Source organism: Diceros bicornis, chromosome 25 (genome assembly GCF_020826845.1).
Source record: "Diceros bicornis minor isolate mBicDic1 chromosome 25, mDicBic1.mat.cur, whole genome shotgun sequence".
NCBI classification, from domain to species: Eukaryota; Metazoa; Chordata; class Mammalia; order Perissodactyla; family Rhinocerotidae; genus Diceros; species Diceros bicornis.
Genome location: NC_080764.1, coordinates 13295026 through 13316911, shown reverse-complemented (window position 1 = coordinate 13316911; position 21886 = coordinate 13295026). Strand labels below are relative to the sequence as shown.

Genomic DNA, 21886 nt, shown 5'->3' with positions numbered 1-21886 from the left:
CCTCTGCTTCCTCCAAATTTCCCAAAGGGACGAGCACCCCCAACATCCACCTCTTTCTGGGGTCACCTGCTCATGTCTCAGGGACTCCAGAACCTGAGCTGAGGCAGGGGGAGATTTGTGAACTCATCTGAGCAGTTTCCCCTCCCTCTCCACTGTTTAGGGGAACAGTGGGAGGGAAAAGCAGTCAGACACACCTGGGTGCAAATCTGGGCTCTGCCACTGCTTAACCTCTGACCTTGGGCCCATGACCCAACATTTCTGTGCTTTGATTTTCTCTCCTCTATAAAATGATGACAGTAATCCTTCTCTTAGAGAGTTGTTGTGAGGATGGGGAGATGGTTGGGTGGTCCTACCCTCCCCAGCTTACCAAGGAGTCCTCCTCTGGCTGAGTGTGAACAAGATCCAGTTCTTCTCAGCTGTGCAGATCCAGTCATCAGTTGTGTGGCTGTGCAATAACCAGACGCGTGTCCGGGCTCAGATATACTTGGGGACCCATGGAAAGTGAAAGCCACTCCTCTGAGCAGCTCATGATCAAACATACTGCCTGGCACCGCCCTGCTAGTCCCACCCTCCCTGTTGACCCCCTTAGAGGAGCAACCCCAGACCTGACATTCCAGGTCCTTCTTGGCTCAGCCCTCCTGCCTCGGGCTTCTGGAAGGAAGACCTGCCATGGCAGACTGTGGGACCCTCAGCAAATTGCTCCCCCTACCAGTGGGCTTGTCCCAGTCCCCTCTTCACTTGTCCCTCCCACACTCCCCACAATGCCTGCCTTGTGCACCTCTGTGTCACCAGCAACTGGCGCACACCAGAGGCTCATGTGTACTTGTGGTATTGGTGCTGTTGAATGCCATGTCCATGTGGCTCCTAGACTTGGCTTACTTGGGTCCTTCTGCTACAGGGACCTGCTTCTTTGGTTGTTGTTAGTGCCTTCAAGTGGATCCTGACTCCTAGTGACCTGCTGTGTGTAGCAGAGCAGAACCCTGCCCGGTCTTTTTGCTCCATCTTCCCATTATAGGTACTATATCAGATGATGCTCTGCTGCTGTTCATAGGGTTGTCGTGGCCAATTTTTTCAGAAGTGGATGGTCAGGTCCTTCTTCCTGGTCTGCCTAGTCTGGAACGCTCACTGAAACCTGTCCACCATGGGTGACCCTGCTCTTAATTGAAATTCCAATGCCATAGCTTTCAGCATCACAGCAACAAGCAACCACCACACTGACAACCGACAGACGGGTGTGGGGGTTTCCTGACGGGAAACGAACCCGGGCCACAGCAGTTGGCACCAAATCTTAGCCACTAGACTGCCAGGGCTGGCTGCTTCCTCTTCTGAGAGGCCCTTCAGCATCCTCCCTGGCAGAGTCCACTGTCCCCTGCTCTGATCCCATGGTACGTGAGGGAGGGGCATAAGCCCACTGCTCAGCCACTGTGTCTGTGTCTCCCCCACCCTTTTCCTCAGGTCTCTCTCTAGACTTGTCCGTGATGGCAGGGACACCACCAGTGCCTTTCGGTCCTGGTGACCTGCCCAAGGAGGCCCATCCTTGGTTGTCGATGCCGTTGGGATGGATGCAGAACTTCGTGGGAGGGAGGTGAGAGAGCGCTGCTGTTTTCTACGCTGGCATATTTCTCCTGATGGTATATCAGTCTCTCTCCAAATGGAAGATTTTCATAGGAAGGCCAGTGTCACGGCAACTCAGAAAAGTCTGAAAACAGAGAGCGAGTCCTGTTTCTTGCTTGGGCCCTGAGCAGAGCAGCCACCATCGGTGGAGGGCTGAGTGTGAGCCAACACTGTGCTGGCACCTTCCACGTGTTTGTTATTTCATTCTCACATCAGCTCTTGGAGTTATCTACTCCATTTTACAGATAAAGAAATTGAGAGGAAAAGGCCCCACACGTATACGTCGTGCAGCTGGACTGCTGTTGGACTTTCCTGCTTTGCCCCCGGCCGAAGGGACTGGGAGGGGCCCACACCACAGAGGCCAACCTGACCCTTCCATCGGGGCCTGTTTCCTCCCAGACAGATGTCCATGGGGCATCATGGCCACCTCCCCGCCAGCTTTAGAGGAGGGACAGAAGACTGCTGGGTATTATGACATAAGAATCACACACTGCAGTGTGGTCTTATAATCACCCGGTAAAGTGGGCCAGGAACATGATCTGATTTTGCAGATGAGGAAGCCGAGATGAGAGGAGAGGCCGTGGCTTCCATCCAGCAACTCAGGGGAGGAGCCAAGACCCAAACCAAGTTTGACCTTTGACACTTGCTTAAAGTTATTTTTTGTCATCTTTTCTGTAACCTCCCTGCCTCTTGATTTCCTCTCCCTTTCGCTAGCATGACTTTGCAAGACAGACAAACAAAACCACAGTGAGATGCAAAACTCAAATATCCACACGAGCTGTGGCCCTGTTCTCACAAGGATCCTCTGTTAAGAATGAGAATGGACTCCAGATGGACATTCGTGGTCTCATTCGTTGAACACAATCTTATGGTGGAACATCCAGGATGGGGGATGGAGACTCACATTGGGGTGAGAATTAGACATCTTTTGACTCCAGCAACAGGAGCTGACACTCCATTTGGAGATCCTAAAGACCTAGTGACTATAAACTAGTGACCCCCACTATCACAAGAAAGGTCACCCAGGATGACTACAGCTCCAGAGTTAGGGTCTTGGCCAAAATCTTTGGTCAAGAAGCACTTTCAGCCCACTCTTATGGCAGTACACACTCAATGTGAAAGCGACCTGAAAATTGCTTAGGAAGGTCTCTGACAGATGCCACCAGCATCACCTGGTGGAGACTAGAAGAGTCAGCAGCCAGAGGCACAGGGCCACCACCCCAACCCGCCCCTGCCCCGCCCACTGTCTCTCCTTCCCCTGGGGAGGTGTGCTTGGCTCAGACATGCTGCACATGATAAGTTGTGTGTTCCAGAACAGGGATCCCACCTCCTTGTTTTCTTCCCTTTTTATAGGGACAGTGGAAGTGGGTAGAGAGCTTCAAACTGAGCATGTGACAATGGGGACTTCTGAAGTCATCAGAGTGGCTAGATGAGACAGGCATCTGAGGACTGCAGAGCACAGGGCAATTGCACTCCATGCAGACAGCACCTGGTGACCTCACGGGACGCGGAAGGGGGAGCCACTGGTCTCGGCCACTCATTGTCAAGCTGCCAGCATCATCCAGTGGACAATCCTATTTGTCTTTCTTCTGGTGGTAAATTGGGGCCTGACAGAGTAAGAACTGTCAACTTCAGGAAGGTTTAGAACTAAGTATAAAGATGACAATATCAAACCCATAATCTTAGTATTTTCATGTTGAAGTCAAGAAAAATACGTGTTTAATTTTAATGTACAGGTATCCTCCGCTTTAGGAAAGTTCATGTTATGCCATTCGCTTTTATGAAAGACATACATTCTTATGGTAACTGCTTTTTTGGTTAAAAGTGAAAATCCAGCGATGTGGCATAATGCAAACTTCCCGGAGGCAGGGGACACCCCACTTGAAGCCATTTTGGCTCATGAAAGTTTTCATACGAACGCTCTACTTTTGGATATCAAGGAAACCTATACAGACAATGTTTAAGAGAAGTGGACACATTCTCAGAGTTAACAAAGTTTGGATTCCAATTTAAAACAAGTAATTAAGTAATTGATTTCGATTAATGATTTTACGTTGAAAGGCACCCTGCTAAATACTAAGGATGTTACAAGTAAGCTTTAGCCCAGACAGAGGAAGCAGCCTCAAGTTCAGCAGATTCCGAAACAGGAGGGATGAGGAGTGGTGCGTGGTGGGGAAGACGGGCTGTGAGAGCCACACCACCGGACACCTCTGGGGACTTTACAAGGGGGCACCACCAACCTCTAACCCCCTCGCATCAGGACACCAAGGAGATTCGTGTCTTGCGTCCCTGTTGCGCTAAAGTATGACCTTAAAAATAATAGCATCCAGCCACTACGGAAAACAGTATGACAGTTCCCCAAAAAGTTAAATGTACAATTACAATATGATCCAGGAACTCCACCCATGGGCATATACCCAAAGGAATTGAAAGCAGTGTCTTGAAGAAACATTTGTACACCCACATTAATAGCAGGATTATTCACAACAGCCAAAAGGTAGAAACGACCCAAGCGTCCATCCAATGGATGAATGGATAAGAAAAATGTGGTATATATATACAACGGAAGATTATTCAGCATTAAGAAGGAAGGAAAATCTGACATATGCTACAACATGGATGACCCTTGAAGACGTTATACTAAGTGAAATAAACCAGTCACCAAAAGGACAAATACTGCGTGATTCCAAATATATAAGGTGCCTAGAGTAGTCAAATTCATAGAGACAGAAAGTAGAATGGTGGTTGCCAGGGACTGTGGGGAGTGGGAATGGGGAGTTAGTGTTTAATGGGTGCAGAGTCTCAGTTTGGAAAGATGAAAAGAGCTATGGAGATGGATGGTGGGGTGAGGGTTGCACAACATTGTGAATGTATTTAATGTCACTGTACTGTACACTTGAAAATGGTTAAGATGGTAAACATTACCTTACACATATATTACCACAAAAATAATTTAAAAATACACCCTTAAAAAGGCCAACTGTTGAGAAAAAAATAACAGCACCTGAGTCCTTTACATTCTGCAAAGCACATTCACACACATATTCAGACAGGTTACAACAACGGCCCTATGATGAAAACATTCATTATCCTTGTTTCACAAAACAGGAAACTAGGGTTCAGATGGGGTGAAATGACTTGCCGAAAAAATGGGAAGGCGGGGCTGGTCTGATTTTTGTTTCATTTTGTTTTCTGGATCATGCCATTTCCCCAGAGGAAGAGAAATCCTTAAAACCCTCAAGTATTCTAAAAATGTAGTTTTCCCCCCTAAATTCTCCCTGTTGGCTCAACACGCATCACAAAACTTCAAAGACCGCTAGAATTTGTTGCCCAGATCTCACCTGTCCTCGGAGTTGAACCTGGTGGCCTGAGTCCCTGGCGACCATAGGGATCTGGGTCTGGTCCATGACGACCGCCTGTAATGGGCGCCAGGTATCAACATGCTCCTGAAACAGCTCCCCTCCTCCAGGGGTCCAAAAAGCTGCCCTGAGATGCTTCTGTCACAGAGTGCTGCAGACGAAAATTCTGCTTCATCCAGGCCTCCCTCTCTTCCACGACCTGGGGGAATATTTGGCATCACGCAGCCCTGCTTGAATTCCCCGCCCCCAGCTTTTGCTGTGTGACTCAGTTTCCTTGCTTGGAAGAGTACACACCCGACAGTGTTACAGAGAGGACACAAGGTAGGGACTGTGCTTGGCCAACAGCAGGTGCTCAATAGATAAGCATCAGTGTTTTCTGAGCACTCACTGTGTATGTCAGGCTCTGAGCAATCTCGGTGTCTGCTTTATCTCCTTCCATTTTCTCAATGCACCAACCAGTATGCTCCTGTTTTTATATTCCTCATGTACGTTCTCCCAAGATCATAAAGTTGGCCATGCTTTGCTTCCTTTACCCACTGACTATCACCACCACCATTCAGCTCTTGATTCATAGACTTTTTAAAAAAAATAATTATAGACGCACAAGATCAAATAGTACAGTTGCAAAAAAATACTACAGAGAAGTCCTGTGTACTTCACCTAAGTTTCCCCAGTGATGACATCTAACATAACTATACTCGGTTATCAAAACCAGGAAAGTGGGGCCTGCCCTGCGGCATAGCAGTTAAGTGCATGCGCTCCGCTGCTGGTGGCCCAGGTGCGGATCCCAGCTGCGCACCTACACACCACTTGTTGGGCCATGCTGTGGCAGCGTCTCATATAAAGTGGAGGAAGATGGGCACGGACGTTAGCTCACAGCCAGTCTTCCTCAGCAAAAAGAGGAGGATTGGCATGGGTGTTAGCTCAGGGCTGATCTTCCTCACACACACACAAACACACACATACTAAATAAATAATTAATTTTTAAAAAAACAGGAAATTGACATTGGCAAAACTAATTACACAACAGACCTTACTCAGATTTCTCCAGTTTTGGCACACTCATTTTTATGTCTTTATGACAGCCCTACAACATTTTACCACATGTACAGACTCAAAGAACCATCTCGACAATCAACATACAGACTGTCCTGTGGTCACCGCAGAGGAACACCCTGGTGCTAACACTTTAGGGTCACACCTTCCCATGACCTCCCTAAGCCTTGGCAACCACTGATCTGGTCTCCATGTCTACAATTTGTCATTTTGAGAATGTTTTATAAGCGAAATCATACAGTATGTATGATTTACATACTGTATGATTCCCTCATTATAATGCTCTTGGGATCCATCCAAGTTGCTGTATATATCAATAGTTTGTTCCTTTCTGTAGCTGAGTAATCATAGACTCATTCAGAGGGAAAGGATCTTGGAAGCCCCTCCCGACTGTGCCAAGATGACCTCCAGAGCCCCCAAATGTGGTTCACCTCCAGGAACCAGCAGCTCTAGGCATGACACTTGTTACATGTCACTTTGCTTTCTGCAGGAAGACACCCGGGCATGGCTTCCTCCCCTCTGCCCTGTCCATCCTCCATCTGTCCCCCTCCACCCCCTCCCTGCCCCTTTTCAGGAGGCACTCTATGAACCTCTTTACCTATCTCCCTCCATGGCTTCATTTTTTCTAAATAACATTTTAAAAAATTGTGATGTACATCACATAACATAAAATTCACCATTTTAAAGTGGTTCTTACTATATTCACTATGTTGTGCAAGCATCACCGCTACCTGATTCCAGAACATTTCTATCAACCCTCAAAGAAACCCCATGCATATTAGCAGTTAGTCCCAATTCCTCCTCCCCACATGACATGGCCCTACGGCCCCTTTACACTCATTTCTTTCCATCTATTCCACCTGTGAAGTGGGAGCATTAACAGGTAGGCAGAGAGATGGGGGTGGGGGGTGGTCCTTGAGGTTGTCTGATACCAGAGCTACACTGGGCATGTTTGAAACTGAGTCTTAGAAACCTGGAGTGGTCACTCATTCATGGGCCATAGTGTATGGATCCCCTGGAGAGGTGGGGGCTCAGAGGCAGGATCCTGGGAGAAGTCAATGTCAAACCCACAGACCGTCCAAGCAACAGTCAACCCAAAGGGGCTGAACAGAGAGGCAGAGTGAAAGAATGAGGAGACTCGAAGCGAGGGAGAGATGAAGCCTAGAGATGGCCGTTGCATTAGTTAGGATGTAGATACTGAGCTGCTATAACAAAGAGTCACAAAATACTGACATATTGACTCAAATAATGTAGAAGATTTATTTATTTCAGAAGTTAAAGTCCAAGTTCCTAAGCGGTTTGGGAGCTAGGTGGCTTTGGATCCAAAGGTTGCTCACAAGTCCAGTCTGTTTTTTTTTTAATTTTATTTATTTATTTTTCCCCCAAAGCCCTAGTAGACAGTTGTATGTCATAGCTGCACATCCTTCTAGTTGCTGCATGTGGGACGCGGCCTCAGCGTGGCCGGAGAAGCGGTGCGTCAGTGCGCGCCCGGGATCCGAACCCGGGCCGCCAGTAGCGGAGCGCGCACACTTAACCACTAAGCCACGGGGCCAGCCCTCAAGTCCAGTCTGTTATTGCTCTGCCATACCCAAGGAGTTGTTTTCTTCCATGTGGAAGCTCGTTCTCATCCAGACATTCCAGCCCAAAAGAAGGACAAAAGAGGACATGGACCACAAGAATTTTCTCTGTAAGGACATGACCTAGAAGTTGCACACATCATTCCCCTCACCTTAAATTATCCAGAATTTAGTGCTGAGACTGCATGGAGCTCCAAGGGAGGCTGGGCAGCCATGTGCCCAGCTAAAACTCAGCAGCTTCTGTGATCAAAAACCAGGAGGATAACAATGGTTAAGATGGTTAATTTTATGTTATGTATATTTTACCACAATCAGCAAAAATTTTTTAAAACAGGAGGGAAGAGTGAAAATTTGGGGACAATTAATAGTCGCCTCCACAGTTGCCAATCCAGAAAACAGACAGCATCTTTTGGAAAAAAGTAAAATAAAATACTACCTAGTCACTGTAGGAAAATTATTTTCAAAAAATACAGAATAAGTGTAACTTTTTGGTGTTCATCCTTCTAGACCTATTTCCAGTGCAGTAGTTTTAAAAACCTCAATGGGAAACTAAAACGTTTTTATTAGCCCGACAATCACATTACCAGGGAGCAAAGTTCATTGACCAGACCACAGCCCCATCTTCTTTCTCTCTATATACTATTGTTGGCATGTACAGGGGAGATGCTGTGACATATCACCAGATGTGATCTCTCTCACTTTTATATATATTTTTAATCCTTGATGGGGCCTCTTTGAGAGTTTCACCTAAGGCCTCCATCACCCCAAGGGGACCACAGCCAGAAAACGAAGATCAAAATTTTTGGCTTTTGTGTTCACAACAATAGTCTGGATGCAAGATTTGGAATTATTTGGAATAATACGCAGTTAGGCAGAATTAGGGATGAGGAGGTCTCTAACGCCACCAATCAAAGACCAGTGGCAGAGTCGACAGCTCTGTGGATGCAAATGAGGAGGGTGAGCACATGCTGGGACCAGGTAGAGGGTCCACCTCAGGGGCCAGCAGTGCAGGAGAGATGACCAGGAGTCATGAGAGAGAGGCTGGAAGGAGGAGGAGGGGCTTTAGCATCACAGACAGCACCATGACAGTCGGAGAGGGAGTAAGGACTCCTCCCTTCCACAAGGGACTCAGGATTCAGTGGTCCCTGGGCTTTCAAGGTCATGAACTCACAGGCTCTGCATCGTGGGTGGTCAGGCAACCCTGGGGCTGCCCCCACTTCATGGGCAGAGGTGGGCACCTGATCCAGTAGAGAAATCTAAGAAGGGATGAACCTCACCTGAGGAGTGCTGATGATATGCAGAGGGAGAGAGGATGGGAACCCTGGGCAAAACACAAATGGAGCCCTCATTATGCAGCTGTGGGTTCAGGAAATGTATACTTAATGCGAATATTTGGAGACCAACTCAAACGCTCCCATTCATTTCAAGTATAACACTGGGGATATATGGCAGTGGAAAATATTTTGTCTCTAAGATAGAACAAAATCAAACTTTTAATACTTCTACCAGTACACTTTGAAGTTCATTTTGCAGTTGTTAATAGTCACACTGCCATCTTTTGATTCTCTCATTTCCCCTGAACAAGATGAATCAAATAGTGAAGTCCTAGGACCTTAAGGAGGAGAACTGGTATTTGTTGAGCACTGTAGTGGGTGGAATGGTGGCCCCCAATAAGATACGTCCGTAACCTAATCCCTGCAACCCGTGAATGTGACTTATGTGGAAAAGGGGTCTTTGCAAATCCTTTACATTAAAGATCCTGAGATGAGAGCATCACGGATTATCTGGGTGGGCCCAAATCCAATGATTAGTGTCCTTACAAGAGACACACAGAGGAGAGACAACAGGAAGTAGGAGGAGAGGACCATGTGAAGAGGGAGGCAGAGACTGGAGTGACTCAGCCTCAAGCCAAGGAACCACTGAAGCCGCCAGAAGCTGGAAGAGCCGGGAAGGTTCTCCCTTAGAGCCTCTAAGAGAGTGTGGCCCTGCCGACACCTTGATTTCAGACTGCTGGCCTCTGAAACTGTGAAAGAATAAATTTCTGTTTGTGGTAATTTGCTACAGCAGCCCCAGGACACTAATACAAGTTCCTGCTACAGGTCAGCTAACACAACAACCCTGTAAGGTAAGACTGCTCTTCCTAGTTTTCCAGATGAGGACAGAGGTTGCGAGAGGTGAGGCCATACACCAAAAGGGTTAGAGCAAGGATTCAGGCTGGAGAGATCCTTCAGGCTGGAGATCCCACACCTTTTCTATTGCCCCAGTGGTTCTCAGATCTCAGCGTGCATCAGAATCCCTGGTGGGCTGGTTACAGCCTAGATGTTTTGGTCCTGCCTCCAGAGTTTCTGATTCAGTTGGTCTGGGGTGGGGCCTGAGAGTGTGCATTTCTAACACCTTCTCAGGTGATGCTGCTGCTGCTGGGGACCACTCTGAGAACCACTGGGCTACATCAGGCCAGCTCTTATTCTTAAAGTATTCTTCATATTCAGAAGGCAAGCAGCTGAGAAGAAGACAAAGTTTCAAAAGAAAAGAAATGAGTGGAGACTGGCCCCAATAAAAGGTCAAAACACAGGCTAAAACAAAATAAAGAAAACCATGTAGTGTCTGCTTAGGAATGAGCAGATAATTGATGAAAAAGAAAAGATGCCCATGAAACAGACTCTAGCATATGGAATATGTGTGTAAAATTTACATATGATGACGGGGACTCCCCAGCACTGCCCAATTCCCTCTTTTCTCTCTATTAGGAACTCTGATTAGATGTGTATTAGTCCATATCGGCCTATCTTCCATGTCTTTTGACCTCTCTTTGTCTCTTTGCATGGTATTCTGGATCACTTTTTTCTGATCTATTTTCCAGTTCATTAATACTCTTTCTTTACCCTACTTTGTATGCATTGGGCTCCATCCATCTGTTTGGATGTCCAGGTCAGGGTGTTGTGTGCAGAGCCCCATCTTCTCACAGCCCTACTGCTCTCTGCTCTCCCCTCCCTGCCACTGCCTCTCCAGGAACCTCTCTACCCCAACCAGCAACACACGCTGGTCCTCCTTCCTCCCAGGCAAGAGAAAGAAGACCCCACCTGGGGGAAGAGAGACAGCACACTCAAACGAACCACTCTGTCCCATGGCTACCCACCCCCCTCATCAGCCTCTGGGGTGGGAACTGTAAGGGGCTTGCTTCTTGGACTTTAAACCCACAAGAAGTTCACAGGGATTGCTCAAAGCTCCCACAGTTCTAATTGCTGGAAAGAATTGGGTTGAAATGTCTCTTGGAATTTTAGTCAATTTCAGTTCTAAAGACACTTGCCTGGAAAGGTTCAAGACCCTCTGCTATAGTCAGCAGCAGTGGCCTGAAGTCTGGTTTTTTCAGCAATTCTCCACCATCTGAGAGGGCAAAGCCTCTTTTCAGGCTGGACCCTCTCCAATCAGAGCTATTGGATATTTTTACTCATTCCACCAATATCCTTTCAGTGCCTGCTTTGCATATGCTCTCTATCTGCATGTGGAATGGATGCATGAGGGGTACAGTGGCGGCTGGGAAACAAAACTGTAGGGCCAGTCCCGCCTGTAAGTGCTTCTGAGAGACTCGGCCCTTTGACGCCCTGCTGCCTGAGAGGCTATGTGCTCTATCATGTGAGAGTAGGGGGTCACCTGACCCAGGGGTAGCCAACCCATTGGCTTATGGCCCTATGGGAAAAGGGAGGCTGGGCCAATCGGATGCCTTCTTTCAGGAGCATAAAGAGGTCGCTGGTGAGGGCCACTGCAGGTGAACAGGTCATGTGGCAAGGGGAATAGAGAACTGTGACTGAGCCAATGTTAGGAAGAAGCAGGAAGTATGAAGGAGCTGGGCAGACAGCTGGTAGAGAGAGGAGAAGCAGAGACGCAGGATGAGAGAGAGAAGAGCACGTAGCTCCTGAGCAAATCTGAGAACAGCTGTTCCTCAGGGTGCCCACCCTCTAGATCCCAGTTTTGGGGGAACCAGCAGCAAACACTGTGGCTTCTGTCTGGCTCCCTGAGAGACCCCATGTCCCAACAATACACCCCCTTTCCTTCCACTGTCTTGCCTGGGTTTCTGCTCTTTGCAGCCAAAGCTTGTTTCAGCATCATAGGTTTTTCCTAGCTCCCTCACCTTCCCAGGAAGGTGGATCTTTCCGTGCTTCCAGACTTTTCTTGGGTTTGAATGTGAGGTGAGCCTGGGGCAGAGAGCATGTGTTGTAGGTTACTGGGTAGAGTGAAGGGAATCAGGGTTCTCAGGAGTCTCTGGGGGATCAGAGATGAACAAGGAAGTGAGAAGGGGGAGGGGTGGCAGAGGAGCTCCGGGGCCCCGTGGCCATCAGGGCTGACCAAGAGCTACGGGCATGTCTAACACCCAGATCCACGTGGTTGGTGTGTGGTGAGAAAAATCCCCCCTTCACCCAAGTCTTCTGGGTATCTGCCACACATGGGAAATCCTGCGTCTGTCAGGGTGGAATTGAAGAGAAGGGGCTGAAATGCACACCTGAGCAGGGAGCACATGTGGAAGAAAGAGCGCCCAAACCCAGTGCTAACCGAGCAGCAGTAGGAGCTCAGAGCCAGCTGGCAGTGCCGGGAGGCCGAAAGACCACCTAAGGATGCTCAGAAACCTTGAGGAGGGCAGTAGACATCTGAGCAGCAGGGGTGGGGTTTCAGTCTTGTCTGTATCTTAAAGGGCCATAGACGTAGGTCACACAAGACACCAGGCATTGTGCATGCACGGCTCGCACCACTGCCACTACCACCAGCTGCTTGATCCGGGTTCTGTGTCCCTGCTCTGCTTCCCCTGCACCTAAGTTCCGATGAAAAGTCGGGCTGAGTGAATCACTCCTGGGCATCATGACGACCTGCAGAGGCTGCATAAGGCTGTGCCCCGAAAGCCAGGGCAGCCGTCCTCCCTGCTTGGCCCTGAGGCCACAGGCTCTGAAGCAGGCAGGTCCCTGGAGAACATTCTCTGGGTCAAGGATGGCCGAGATTCTCGTAAAATGCTTCCAAGATCACCTGGGGATCTTGTTAAAATGCAAAGTCTGATTCCGAGGGTTTGGGGTGGGGTCGAAATGGTTTCTCACCAGTTCCCACTTGAAGTGGATGCTGCTGGTGTGAGGATCTCGTGTACTTTGCTCAACAGATTCGGAGGCTGGCCAGAGAAGGCGGTGACTTATCCAGGGTGACAGAGAAAGGTGACCACATGAAGCTAATGGCCCAGGGAGTGTGTGTGCAGCTGGTTTGCAAACCGGTCACCTCCTTAAGCTGACCCCCAGAGAGAGTGCGTCCCGCCTGCTGGCCCCCAAGGTGGCTGCTCCCCCCTACAGGACAATGGGGGGTCTCATTCCAGCTCATGAAGACCAGACATTCAACTCTTTGGCAAATTAGGTGGCAACGTTTGTTGGGGTTTTCACTTGGCAGAGCACTTTTCCCTCCAGCTCTGCCTTCACCCTCCCGGCAGCCCTGAGGTGGGACAAGGATGCTCATACAGGCGGCAGTGTATCGGCCCATGTGTGCCCCAGGCACGACGCTGAGCCCTCCACACTCACACCTAATCCTCCCAACAACCCCACACGGCAGGGACTGTTATCTTCTTATTACACCTGTGACTCTCAGGCCCAAGGTCACCAGGAGGAAGCAGAGCTGGTACTCACACTCGAGGCCACCTGAGCCTCTCACTGAAACGTGAGCCATAGTGAAGAATAAGCCCAGAGAAGCCACACCCCTCGTTCAAGGTCACAAGACAGTGGCGGAGCTGGAACGCCAACCCAGGAGTGTCTGATGTGACAACACACGTGGACTGATTCTGTAGCCCGAACACCCTAACGATACTGAAAGGAAGAAGCACCCAAAGCCCTCCAGAGCCCGGCCTCCACCTACCTCTCCTGTCATCTCCCGCTGCTCCCCTCCCCCAGGGCCACAAGTGCACCTGCTCAGAGCTGGGCGGGTCGGCGGTGGGAGGCATGCAGAGTGCTTCGTCTAGAAGTGCGCCGCTTCCTCAGCAACCGTGCCAGCATGCAGACCTGCTGCAGGGGTCCACACCTTGTATCAAGTGGGTGCCACATCCTTCCTCTAAGGAAAGCCTCTTCCTCCCTCCCTCTGTCTTACAATTGCAGGGACGTCTGTCTTCACTGCCCAGTGCCTGCAAGGGGCCTGGTTTATGCTCAGCCTTTGTTACAAGAATGGACAAAGCTCTGACGGTTCTAGGAAGAGCCTCCTGCTCCAACACCCACAGGCCTGGGCACTGCTCCCTCATTCCTGCTGATGCGGCACTTGAGACGAACCTCCGGAGGGCAGGCTCTGCTTTGTTTGATGACTAAGGAAGCTCCTGGAAGTCAGTGCCTGGGCCGTGTGTCTCTAGCCCCACATAGCAGGTGCTCAATAAATGAAACAATGCAAGGTTTATATGAGACGCTCTTGGCATCCTTGAATCTGGCCCGGCCTGCCTTTACTATCTCACTTTTTCTGCATGTTACCATCCCCCACTTATACCTGTGTCTCGGCTGTGCTGCACTACTAGAACTTCCAGCAGATGCACAAAGCAGGTGCCTGCTGCAGAAGCAAACACAGTCCCTCCCAGGACCCCGTCTCCGGCAGACAGACACCACCAGACACACGGCTCGTAGCACATGGTTCTCTTTATTGTGACGCTCAGTGGAAACATCTGTAAACCAGCTCACTGTAGTGGTGACAGCTGCAACACAGGCTAAGGCACTTTCATTATATAAAAGGGGTGGGGAGGGAGCTCCATTCACTCCTTTGTGACAGCAACTGGGACCTGAATTCGAGCGTTTTAGGCATACGTAGCTTTTATATGTCTTCATGATTTGTTGCGAGTTTCCTTTTAAAAAAAATTGCCGTCTTTGCCATAAGTAAGTCTAAATGCAGCATATACAAAACAGTTAGGAATACAGGTAAATTCAGCAACCAGTGTAGACCAGTGTAGGACAAGCTACTCTCTTCTAAACATGGTTCCGAAGGAAAGGCAGTGATCAAGACTTGGAATTTTGTCATTTATTACAAGAAGGGGGAAAAAAGAAAAGTTTTTTTTTCCTTTCAAAAACATCTGTGTCGATGGCGGATTTTAAACTGCACTGAGTCAACGGTGCAGATCAACTACCCCCAGCCCCAGTCCTAGAGTAGGTTCCAGATCACACTGGCCCTTTCTGATGCTCTGGCTGTCAGACTTGGGACAAGTTCCTTAACCATTAAATATATTTGGTCCCCAAGAGTGTTGGGAGAAGCCACTGCTGGCCTTTCCAGCTTGGCCCCAGGCCCTGTCTGCTCGGCCCAACCGCCTCGCAGGGTAGGGCAGGCTGCCCTCAGCAAAGGAGGGAAGGGGCCATCATTGCACTTGAGACGGTTTAGAAGCAGGAAGGGGACAGTGGCGCTGCCCACGGGGGTGGGGAGGAATCCCCTCCCTCCCCGCCCCCAGCATTCTGTGCCCTGCACAGAGGTGGGGTTCCTGGGCCTGCTCTTGCCAGACCACCCAGAGCCCACAGGAGTGGGGGGCCGACGGGGCAGAAGGTGTGAGGTCACCGCGTGTGATTGCCAACAGCAAAGAAGAGGGGAAGGGGGGAGCTGGTGGCGGAGGCAGGAGAAGGTGACGACTCTTCTGGGGTGTCGGGCTATCAAAACTCCTTAGCCTGAAGAAAAATAGATTCGTAGAAAATTCTCTCGCCCATCCCCGACGGCCTGCCCTCCTTGCCTCACCATCTTGTGCTTTTTGGCAGGAGAGGGCCGAAGATCCTGCTGGTCACTCTGTTCCCGGGCAGGAGCCCAGGACCCTGACTCTTTGGTATCAGATTCTAGGGGTGGGAGGGGAGCGGTAGGGGCTGCAGCAGAGGAAGCCAAACGCCCTCAACAAGGCCTGGGGGGGCGGGCAGGGACGTGCAGGCCTGAGGTCCCCTGGCCTGGGGGGATGGGGTGGGGGTCACGGTCACAGCAGTCCCAAGAGGATGGAGGGGGTGCTGCAGGGGCTGGGAAGGGGAGGCGGAGTCGTCCATCGGTCGGTCCGTCCGGCTCGGGCAGCAGAGAGGTTACTCGGCAGCTTTGGCCTCAGCCCCGTCGGCTTTGCCATCTACCTCCTCGTCGGAGCCGTCGCCAGTTCCTTTCCGGGCCATCCGGCGGGGCACGACAAACGGCAGGTCCCCACGCCTGGGGGCAGAGGCAGAAGGTCAGCAGGGCCGGCCAGCGTGGCCGCAGTACAGCTCACACGTTTCAAAGCGATCTTTAGAGGGAAACCAGGCACCTCACACCCCATGGGGAAAAGCGATGTGGGGCCTTGGGGGCCACAGCCTCCAGGGAAGACGAGACAAGAAAGCAGGTGATTAAAGTTTCCCGCTTTAACCCAAAACAGCAACAAAAACCGTCAGGAAACCTGGACTGATTCAAAGGGGGAAAGGCACAGGAGTGGATGGAGGCGCCTTCCGCAAAATGCCACCTTTTACCCAAACTTACTACAAAACCGGTGAAACCAAGAGATACAGAATGACTGTTTACACAGTGGACAAAGACGGGCCTCTTCTACCGATCACGCATAAGAAAATTAATACTAAACACTGACTAGAATGTCCGCATTGTTGTTTTCCTTTAAAAAAAGGATCGCTGTGAAAAGGAGGCAAGAAATGAGAATCGTGGAGAAAAAGTTCCTCTGCCTCAACCAGTTAACATTTTCTGAAGGGTAACACCCCCTTGAGAAATGCAAGAAGCCCTGTAATTGGTCCAGGCCCGGTGACATGACACCAGGACGCACCAGCGAATGTTTACCAGGCACCGAACACGCGCCAGGGACTGGCCAGGTTGCCTCAAGCCACTTCCCATACAAAAACCTGGCACAGAAATGTTCCCATCCGGTTTACAGCAGCCACAGGAACAAACTTTTCAGATAGGTTGGGAATAAATGGCCCACAGAGTTGACTGTCCATGCAGAAGGCTGGGCTACAGCCCAGGAGGCGAGAGGAACCAGGAAGGGGCAGGTGGCACTCTGACTGGCACTTTCCCGTCATCAAGCTCCTGGCTCACATCTAGTTGAGAAACGGAACCGAGTTCCCAGGAGCTTGATTTTCTGAATTATGCTCAGAGCAAAGCACCTTTGGAAAGGAGAGCGCATCCTGCGGAGGGCCGGGGGGAGGTGGTGGGCGGGCCCGGGCTCACCTGAGCTTGTTCTTGAGCGAGCTGACCTCGCGGTTCATGGCGTCCGCGGTCTCGGTGGCATCCTCCAGCTCACGCTGCAGTTTCCGGCGGGAGGCGTTGGCCCGCTGGGCCTCCTCCTCGGCCTCCTCCAGCTGCCGCTTGAGCTGCTTCAGGCGGGTGGACGCCTTGTCCGCCTGCGGAGACGCGGGGCCAGCGGCCCTGGTTAGGAGCTGGGCGCGTGGGGCCCACCCCGCCCCGCCGCTCTGCCCGCGAACACACCTGGTCCTTGTACTGCTCCGCGTTCCTCCGCTCATCATCCACCTGCAGCAGCACGTCCTTCAGCTTCTTCTCGGCCCGACGCACCTGCTTGCAGGCCGCCTGGCGCTCCCTGTGAGGCAGACACAGCGGCTCAGGGGGACAACCCTCCTTCAGAGGGTCTGGCCAGCAGACCACAAGCTGGACTTCCCAGTCCCAGGGCCTCATGGTATTTCCCCATAGAGAGGCCTTGATGCCAAGAGGACCATCTTTCCTAAACACCTGTATGTGCTTTGTCTCTTGGGGGGCACTGTGATCGCCCCATTCCACAGATAAGGAAACTGGGGCTCAGGGAAGGGACACACATCTCAAAGAGCATCTAGGTAGCTAGGAAAAAGGAAAATTGAGATTTGGGGGCCTGTGTGACCCCCATTACCTCCAAAGAAGTTTCAGTCTTGCTGAGCCCACAGATGGGCTGTCCAGCTGGGCAGGAACCCCCACCGCTCTGATTCAGAGACAGTCATCAAAACCCCCAACCCCAGAGGCGCGCCGTGGGCTCCTATTCAAACTCCATGAGGCCCCAGCAAAACGGCAAAACGGATGAGAGCCCCGTCAAGATGCAGGAAAACAGCCTCTGGGACTTGGGGACAGAAAGCTGGTTCCTGACGGGACTCAGGGACCCGACAGCAGAGGGGCCCACGGACCGCTCCAGGTGACGGGCGAGGGGCACCTACTTGGTCTCGTTGTCCAGCTGCTCCTCCAGCTGCGCGATCTTGGCCTCCAAGGCGGCGATGGAGGCCTTGTACTTGGACTTGACGGTGCCCTCCATCTCCTGCAGCTTGACCTTGAGCTCCTTGTTCTGCCGCTCCAGCTGCTGCCGCGCATTCTCGTTCTTCTGGGCGTGGCTCCGCTCGAGGTTCAGGTCGGTGTTGATCTGGTCGATCTATGGGAAGAAGGGCTGCTGACCTCGAGGAAGGCCAGGGGCCCTGGCTAGGGGCGGAGGTGGGCAGCTGGATCCTGCAGAGCCCATGGTAACACCAGGCCCTGGGGCACCAAGCTCTAGGCCCCCCGGAAAGGGAGCTACCCAATAGCAAGGATCTGGAAACTTCTTAACATCCGAAAGAGAAACCACAGGGAGATGTTATAGGTGCCAGGACATTCTCCCCTAAGTGGTTAGTTTCTGCCCGCTGCTGTTTGTGGGGCCTGCTTCACTGGGAGGAGCTCGGGACCTGCAGCCAGGAGCCACGGGGCAGAAGGAACGCCCAGGCAGCCCTGGCCCGCCCACCTGCAGGGTGGCCTTCTTCAGCCGGTCGTTCACCAGCTCCGTGTTGCCCTGCTCCTCCTCCAGCTCCTCCTCCAGCTGGGCAATGCGGGCCTCCAGGCGCCGCTTCTCCTCCAACGCCAGGGCTCTGGGTGAGGGCGGGGAGACGTGAGAAGGGGCCAGTCCCAGAAGGCGGGCACTCCCCCGACCCACCTCCTCGCCAGCTGAACTGCCGCGCCATGGCTCACCCTTTGCCGCTGCTGTTGGCAATCTCGTCGGCCAGCTCGTCCCGCTCCTGCTGGGCCTGGCGCTTGGCACGCTCGGCAGCTGCCAGTTCCTGCCACGAGAACCCAGACTGTGACCCACTGGGGCAGCCCACAGCCCCAGAAGCCCACCTCTGCTGTTGTGGTTCCTCTGCAGGGCCATTGTCCTGAGCCCCTGGCCCTCTTCTCTCAGACTCCTTCCCAGGCCTGCTCCTCCATGAAGCCCTTTCTCAAGAGTCCCTCTGGCTCCCAGGGCTGATTCCCTCCTCTGCGGTCAAAGCTTAGGCACCACATGTTTACAAACCCCCTATGTCTATGTGCTAGGAACCAAGCCAGGTGCTGGGGATGTAGAGATAAATAAGAGATAAATAAGATAAATAAGAGATAGATAAGGCCTAACAGGGGATGCTGGTCCCTCTGCGTTCCGGGTAGACCAGAAGTCAGAAGGGACAAGACAGAGATGTGAGGGATCTGAGAGCCAGGTGGAGGGTGAGGCGGCCTCGACAGAGATGCACGTGTGACCACAGAGGGAGGAATCACTCCAGAGCCAGGCAGGAGAGCACAGCCAGCCAGGCAAGAGCGGACGAAGACATGCCTGGACATCTGGCCCAGCTGGGAGCAGAAATTGCGACCCAGTAAGCTTACGCTGTAGAAGACCGCCTAGAGCCTAGGGCAGGCTTCCACGACGTACCCCATGTGTGAGGGACAAGGGGTCACTCAGTGCGGGAGCGTCTGGGAGGGACACCCCCTTGCCGGGCCTAATTCGCAGCAGGAGGTGGTGATTACCTCTCTGCATGCAGGGAGCCAGCCTCAAATGGTGACAATTTAATCCCCACACATTTTAGTAGCACCAAGGAGCCTCACCACTTAATGAAACCCTGCAGGGAACTGTTATAAAGCAAGAACCATCCCCAACTTGTTCCTGGAGTCTGGCTAGTTTGTTTCCAGCCCTGCCCGGGTGGCTCAAGGAGGCCAGGGAGAGGCCCCATGCTGCCACCTGCTGGCCAGAAGGCAGAGGTCCCGAGCGCCCTCCTCGGCCCCGGCCCACCTCCTGCAGCTGAATCATCTCGGCCTCCATGCTCTTCAGCTTCTTCTCGTTCTCCTTGGCCTGCGCCAGGATCTCCTCGCGGGAGGCGCGCGTGTCCTCCAGCTCACGCATGTAGTCCTTCATCTGGGCCTGGGGGTGGGGAGGACAGGCTAGGCACCACCACCCCAGCCACCGCCATGTCTACCCTCCCACCCCCTCACAGGGACACCCGCCAACACAACTTAGCCGTCAAAGGGCAAAACAGTAATGAAAGACAGATGTCTCTTCATCCTTACCACTTTTACACTTTTTTGAGCATTAGGATTTACAAGGCATACTTTCGGCAGCGTTCGTCACTGTGTACATATTAGCCAAGCTTCCTTTTGTTTTTCACCCTCTACAGCTTCCTGTTGACTTAAATCTGGTGCTCTGGCGCCACTCCCAGCGCACACCCACTACCCTGCCAGGTTAGCCCTGACAATATGGCAGGAACACATTCCCTTTGTCATTTTCTGCGATTTAACTCCTGTGACTCTCCTGCAATTTGTTTTAACTCTCAAGATCTTTGTCAAAGACGTTTTTTTTCTTTTGCAGACAAACCCCACACTGGGGTTCCCCACGTCAAAGGGTACAACTCTTGCTGGGCACAGCCAGATGGCACCAGGCAGAACTGCCACCAGCCATTAGGGCATCTCTGCCCTGTGACCCAACCACAGACATTTAAATTTATTCTCATTGTTGTTGGTCTGCTGAGTATATGCGGCATCTCAGAGCTGTCTTTAATTTGTTATTCTTTAATTATTGCTGAGGAGAAATTTCCCATGTATGTGTCCTGTGTACCAGGCCGTTTCTCTGAGCCATCAGCTCAGAACCTTCCATTATTGCCCATTAAGGTGGGATTGGGTCAGACCTGGGTCCTATCTGGTTTATTCTGGAAATCTGCCACTAGTGACTGTCTTCCCTAACTCCATTGCACATCTAGGTTTATACTTATTTCTTTGTTGAACGCATTCAAAGTTACTGCTCTTATTCCAAGTGTGCTTTCAGCCTACTTTTTTCCATTCAACCTCTGGGCCTCTGAGTCTCCATCTGTGAAATGGGGCTAAGGGCACCCAAGGCTTTCCTCGGAGAGGGGAAGACGGCAATTCCCAGCATTTACCGGCCACCCCACTAGCGTCCCAGGCCTGTAGTGTGCCCAGCACTGCCGCCTGCAGCCAGATCCGGTTTGGGCCGCCTGACCTCACCTGCAGCTTCCGCAGCTGTTTGATGGCTTCGTCTCGGTTCTTGTTGGCAGAGTCGATGTGGGCCTCTAGGTCCTTCAGGTCCATCTCCATCTTCTTCCGAGCGGCCACTGCTATCGAGCGCTGCTTCTTCTCGTCCTCCAGCTCTGCCTCCATCTCCCGCACCTGGGGGAGATGCCAAGAGCTCGGGAGGCAGAACCCAACACAGACCCTGCTCCACGCTAGCCCAGGTGGGCTTGGGCCACTCCTGTGGGATCCACAGGGCCTCCAGGGGCTAACAAGGATTACTGACCATAAAAATCCTAAGAGTGAGTCACTGACCCCCAGGACAGAGGACCAGAATGTAGGACCTGGGAGGACTGGTCCAGGAGGCTGCCACAGCCAGGTAGAGGAAGGAGAGACAGGAAGCCTGCCAGAAACGAGGGTGGTCCCTGCCCACCCCCGTCCAGAGACGGAGGTGGCCCTGTCCGGGGGCAGCGGGAGGGCCGTCCGCACCTGTCTGACCAGCTGCTTCTTCTTCTCCTCGCTCTGCTCGTCGCGGCCCTGCAGGTCCCGCTCGAACTGGGCCTTCATGGCCTGCAGGTTCACCTCCAGACGCAGCTTGGCGTCCTCGGTGGCCTGCAGCTCGTCCTCCAGCTCCTCCAGCTGGGTCTTCATCTCCTCCACCTGCTGCTCCAGGGCCCGCTTGGACTTCTCCAGCTCGTGCACCTGCCATCCGAGGGAATCTGAGTCAGGAGCAGAGGGACGAGAGGTCCCCGAGGTCCCCGCCTCCAGGTCCCCTCCCTCCCGCGCGCCAGCCGGCTCCACACTCACGCTCTTGCCGACGTCGTCCTTGGAGCTCATGAGGTCCTCCATCTCCGTGCGGAACTGCTTGTTGAGCCGCTCCAGCTCTGCCTTCTGCTCCATGGCCTCCTCCAGGGCCCGGGCCAGCGACAGCGCCTTCGTCTCCTTCTCGCGGGCCTCCGCCTCGGCCCGGTCGCGCTCCTCCGCGTACTTGGCGGAGATGGTCTTCTCCTCGGCCAGGAGCTGGGAGAGAGGTGGGCGCCATGAGGCTCGAGCAATGGGCTCTTAGAAAGAGCTCAGGGCCCGCTGGCCTCAGGC

General features: G+C 52.2%; 1 protein-coding gene across 1 annotated transcript in view; it reads right to left on the bottom strand.

Annotated features, from left to right (window-relative positions):
* Positions 1 to 14223: 14223 nt before the first annotated feature.
* MYH9 (myosin heavy chain 9) overlaps positions 14224 to 21886 on the bottom strand; it is a 92352-nt gene continuing 84689 nt past the window's right edge. The window contains exons 32-41 of the mRNA XM_058568440.1: positions 21599 to 21811; positions 21281 to 21493; positions 20789 to 20950; positions 19566 to 19694; positions 18503 to 18591; positions 18279 to 18402; positions 17728 to 17936; positions 17018 to 17126; positions 16760 to 16932; positions 14224 to 15760 (exon numbers count right to left, since the gene is read on the bottom strand). Coding sequence (XP_058424423.1) covers positions 15643 to 15760; positions 16760 to 16932; positions 17018 to 17126; positions 17728 to 17936; positions 18279 to 18402; positions 18503 to 18591; positions 19566 to 19694; positions 20789 to 20950; positions 21281 to 21493; positions 21599 to 21811 — 1539 coding nt within the window. The 3' untranslated portion in view covers positions 14224 to 15642. The remainder of the gene's footprint in view (positions 15761 to 16759; positions 16933 to 17017; positions 17127 to 17727; positions 17937 to 18278; positions 18403 to 18502; positions 18592 to 19565; positions 19695 to 20788; positions 20951 to 21280; positions 21494 to 21598; positions 21812 to 21886) is intronic.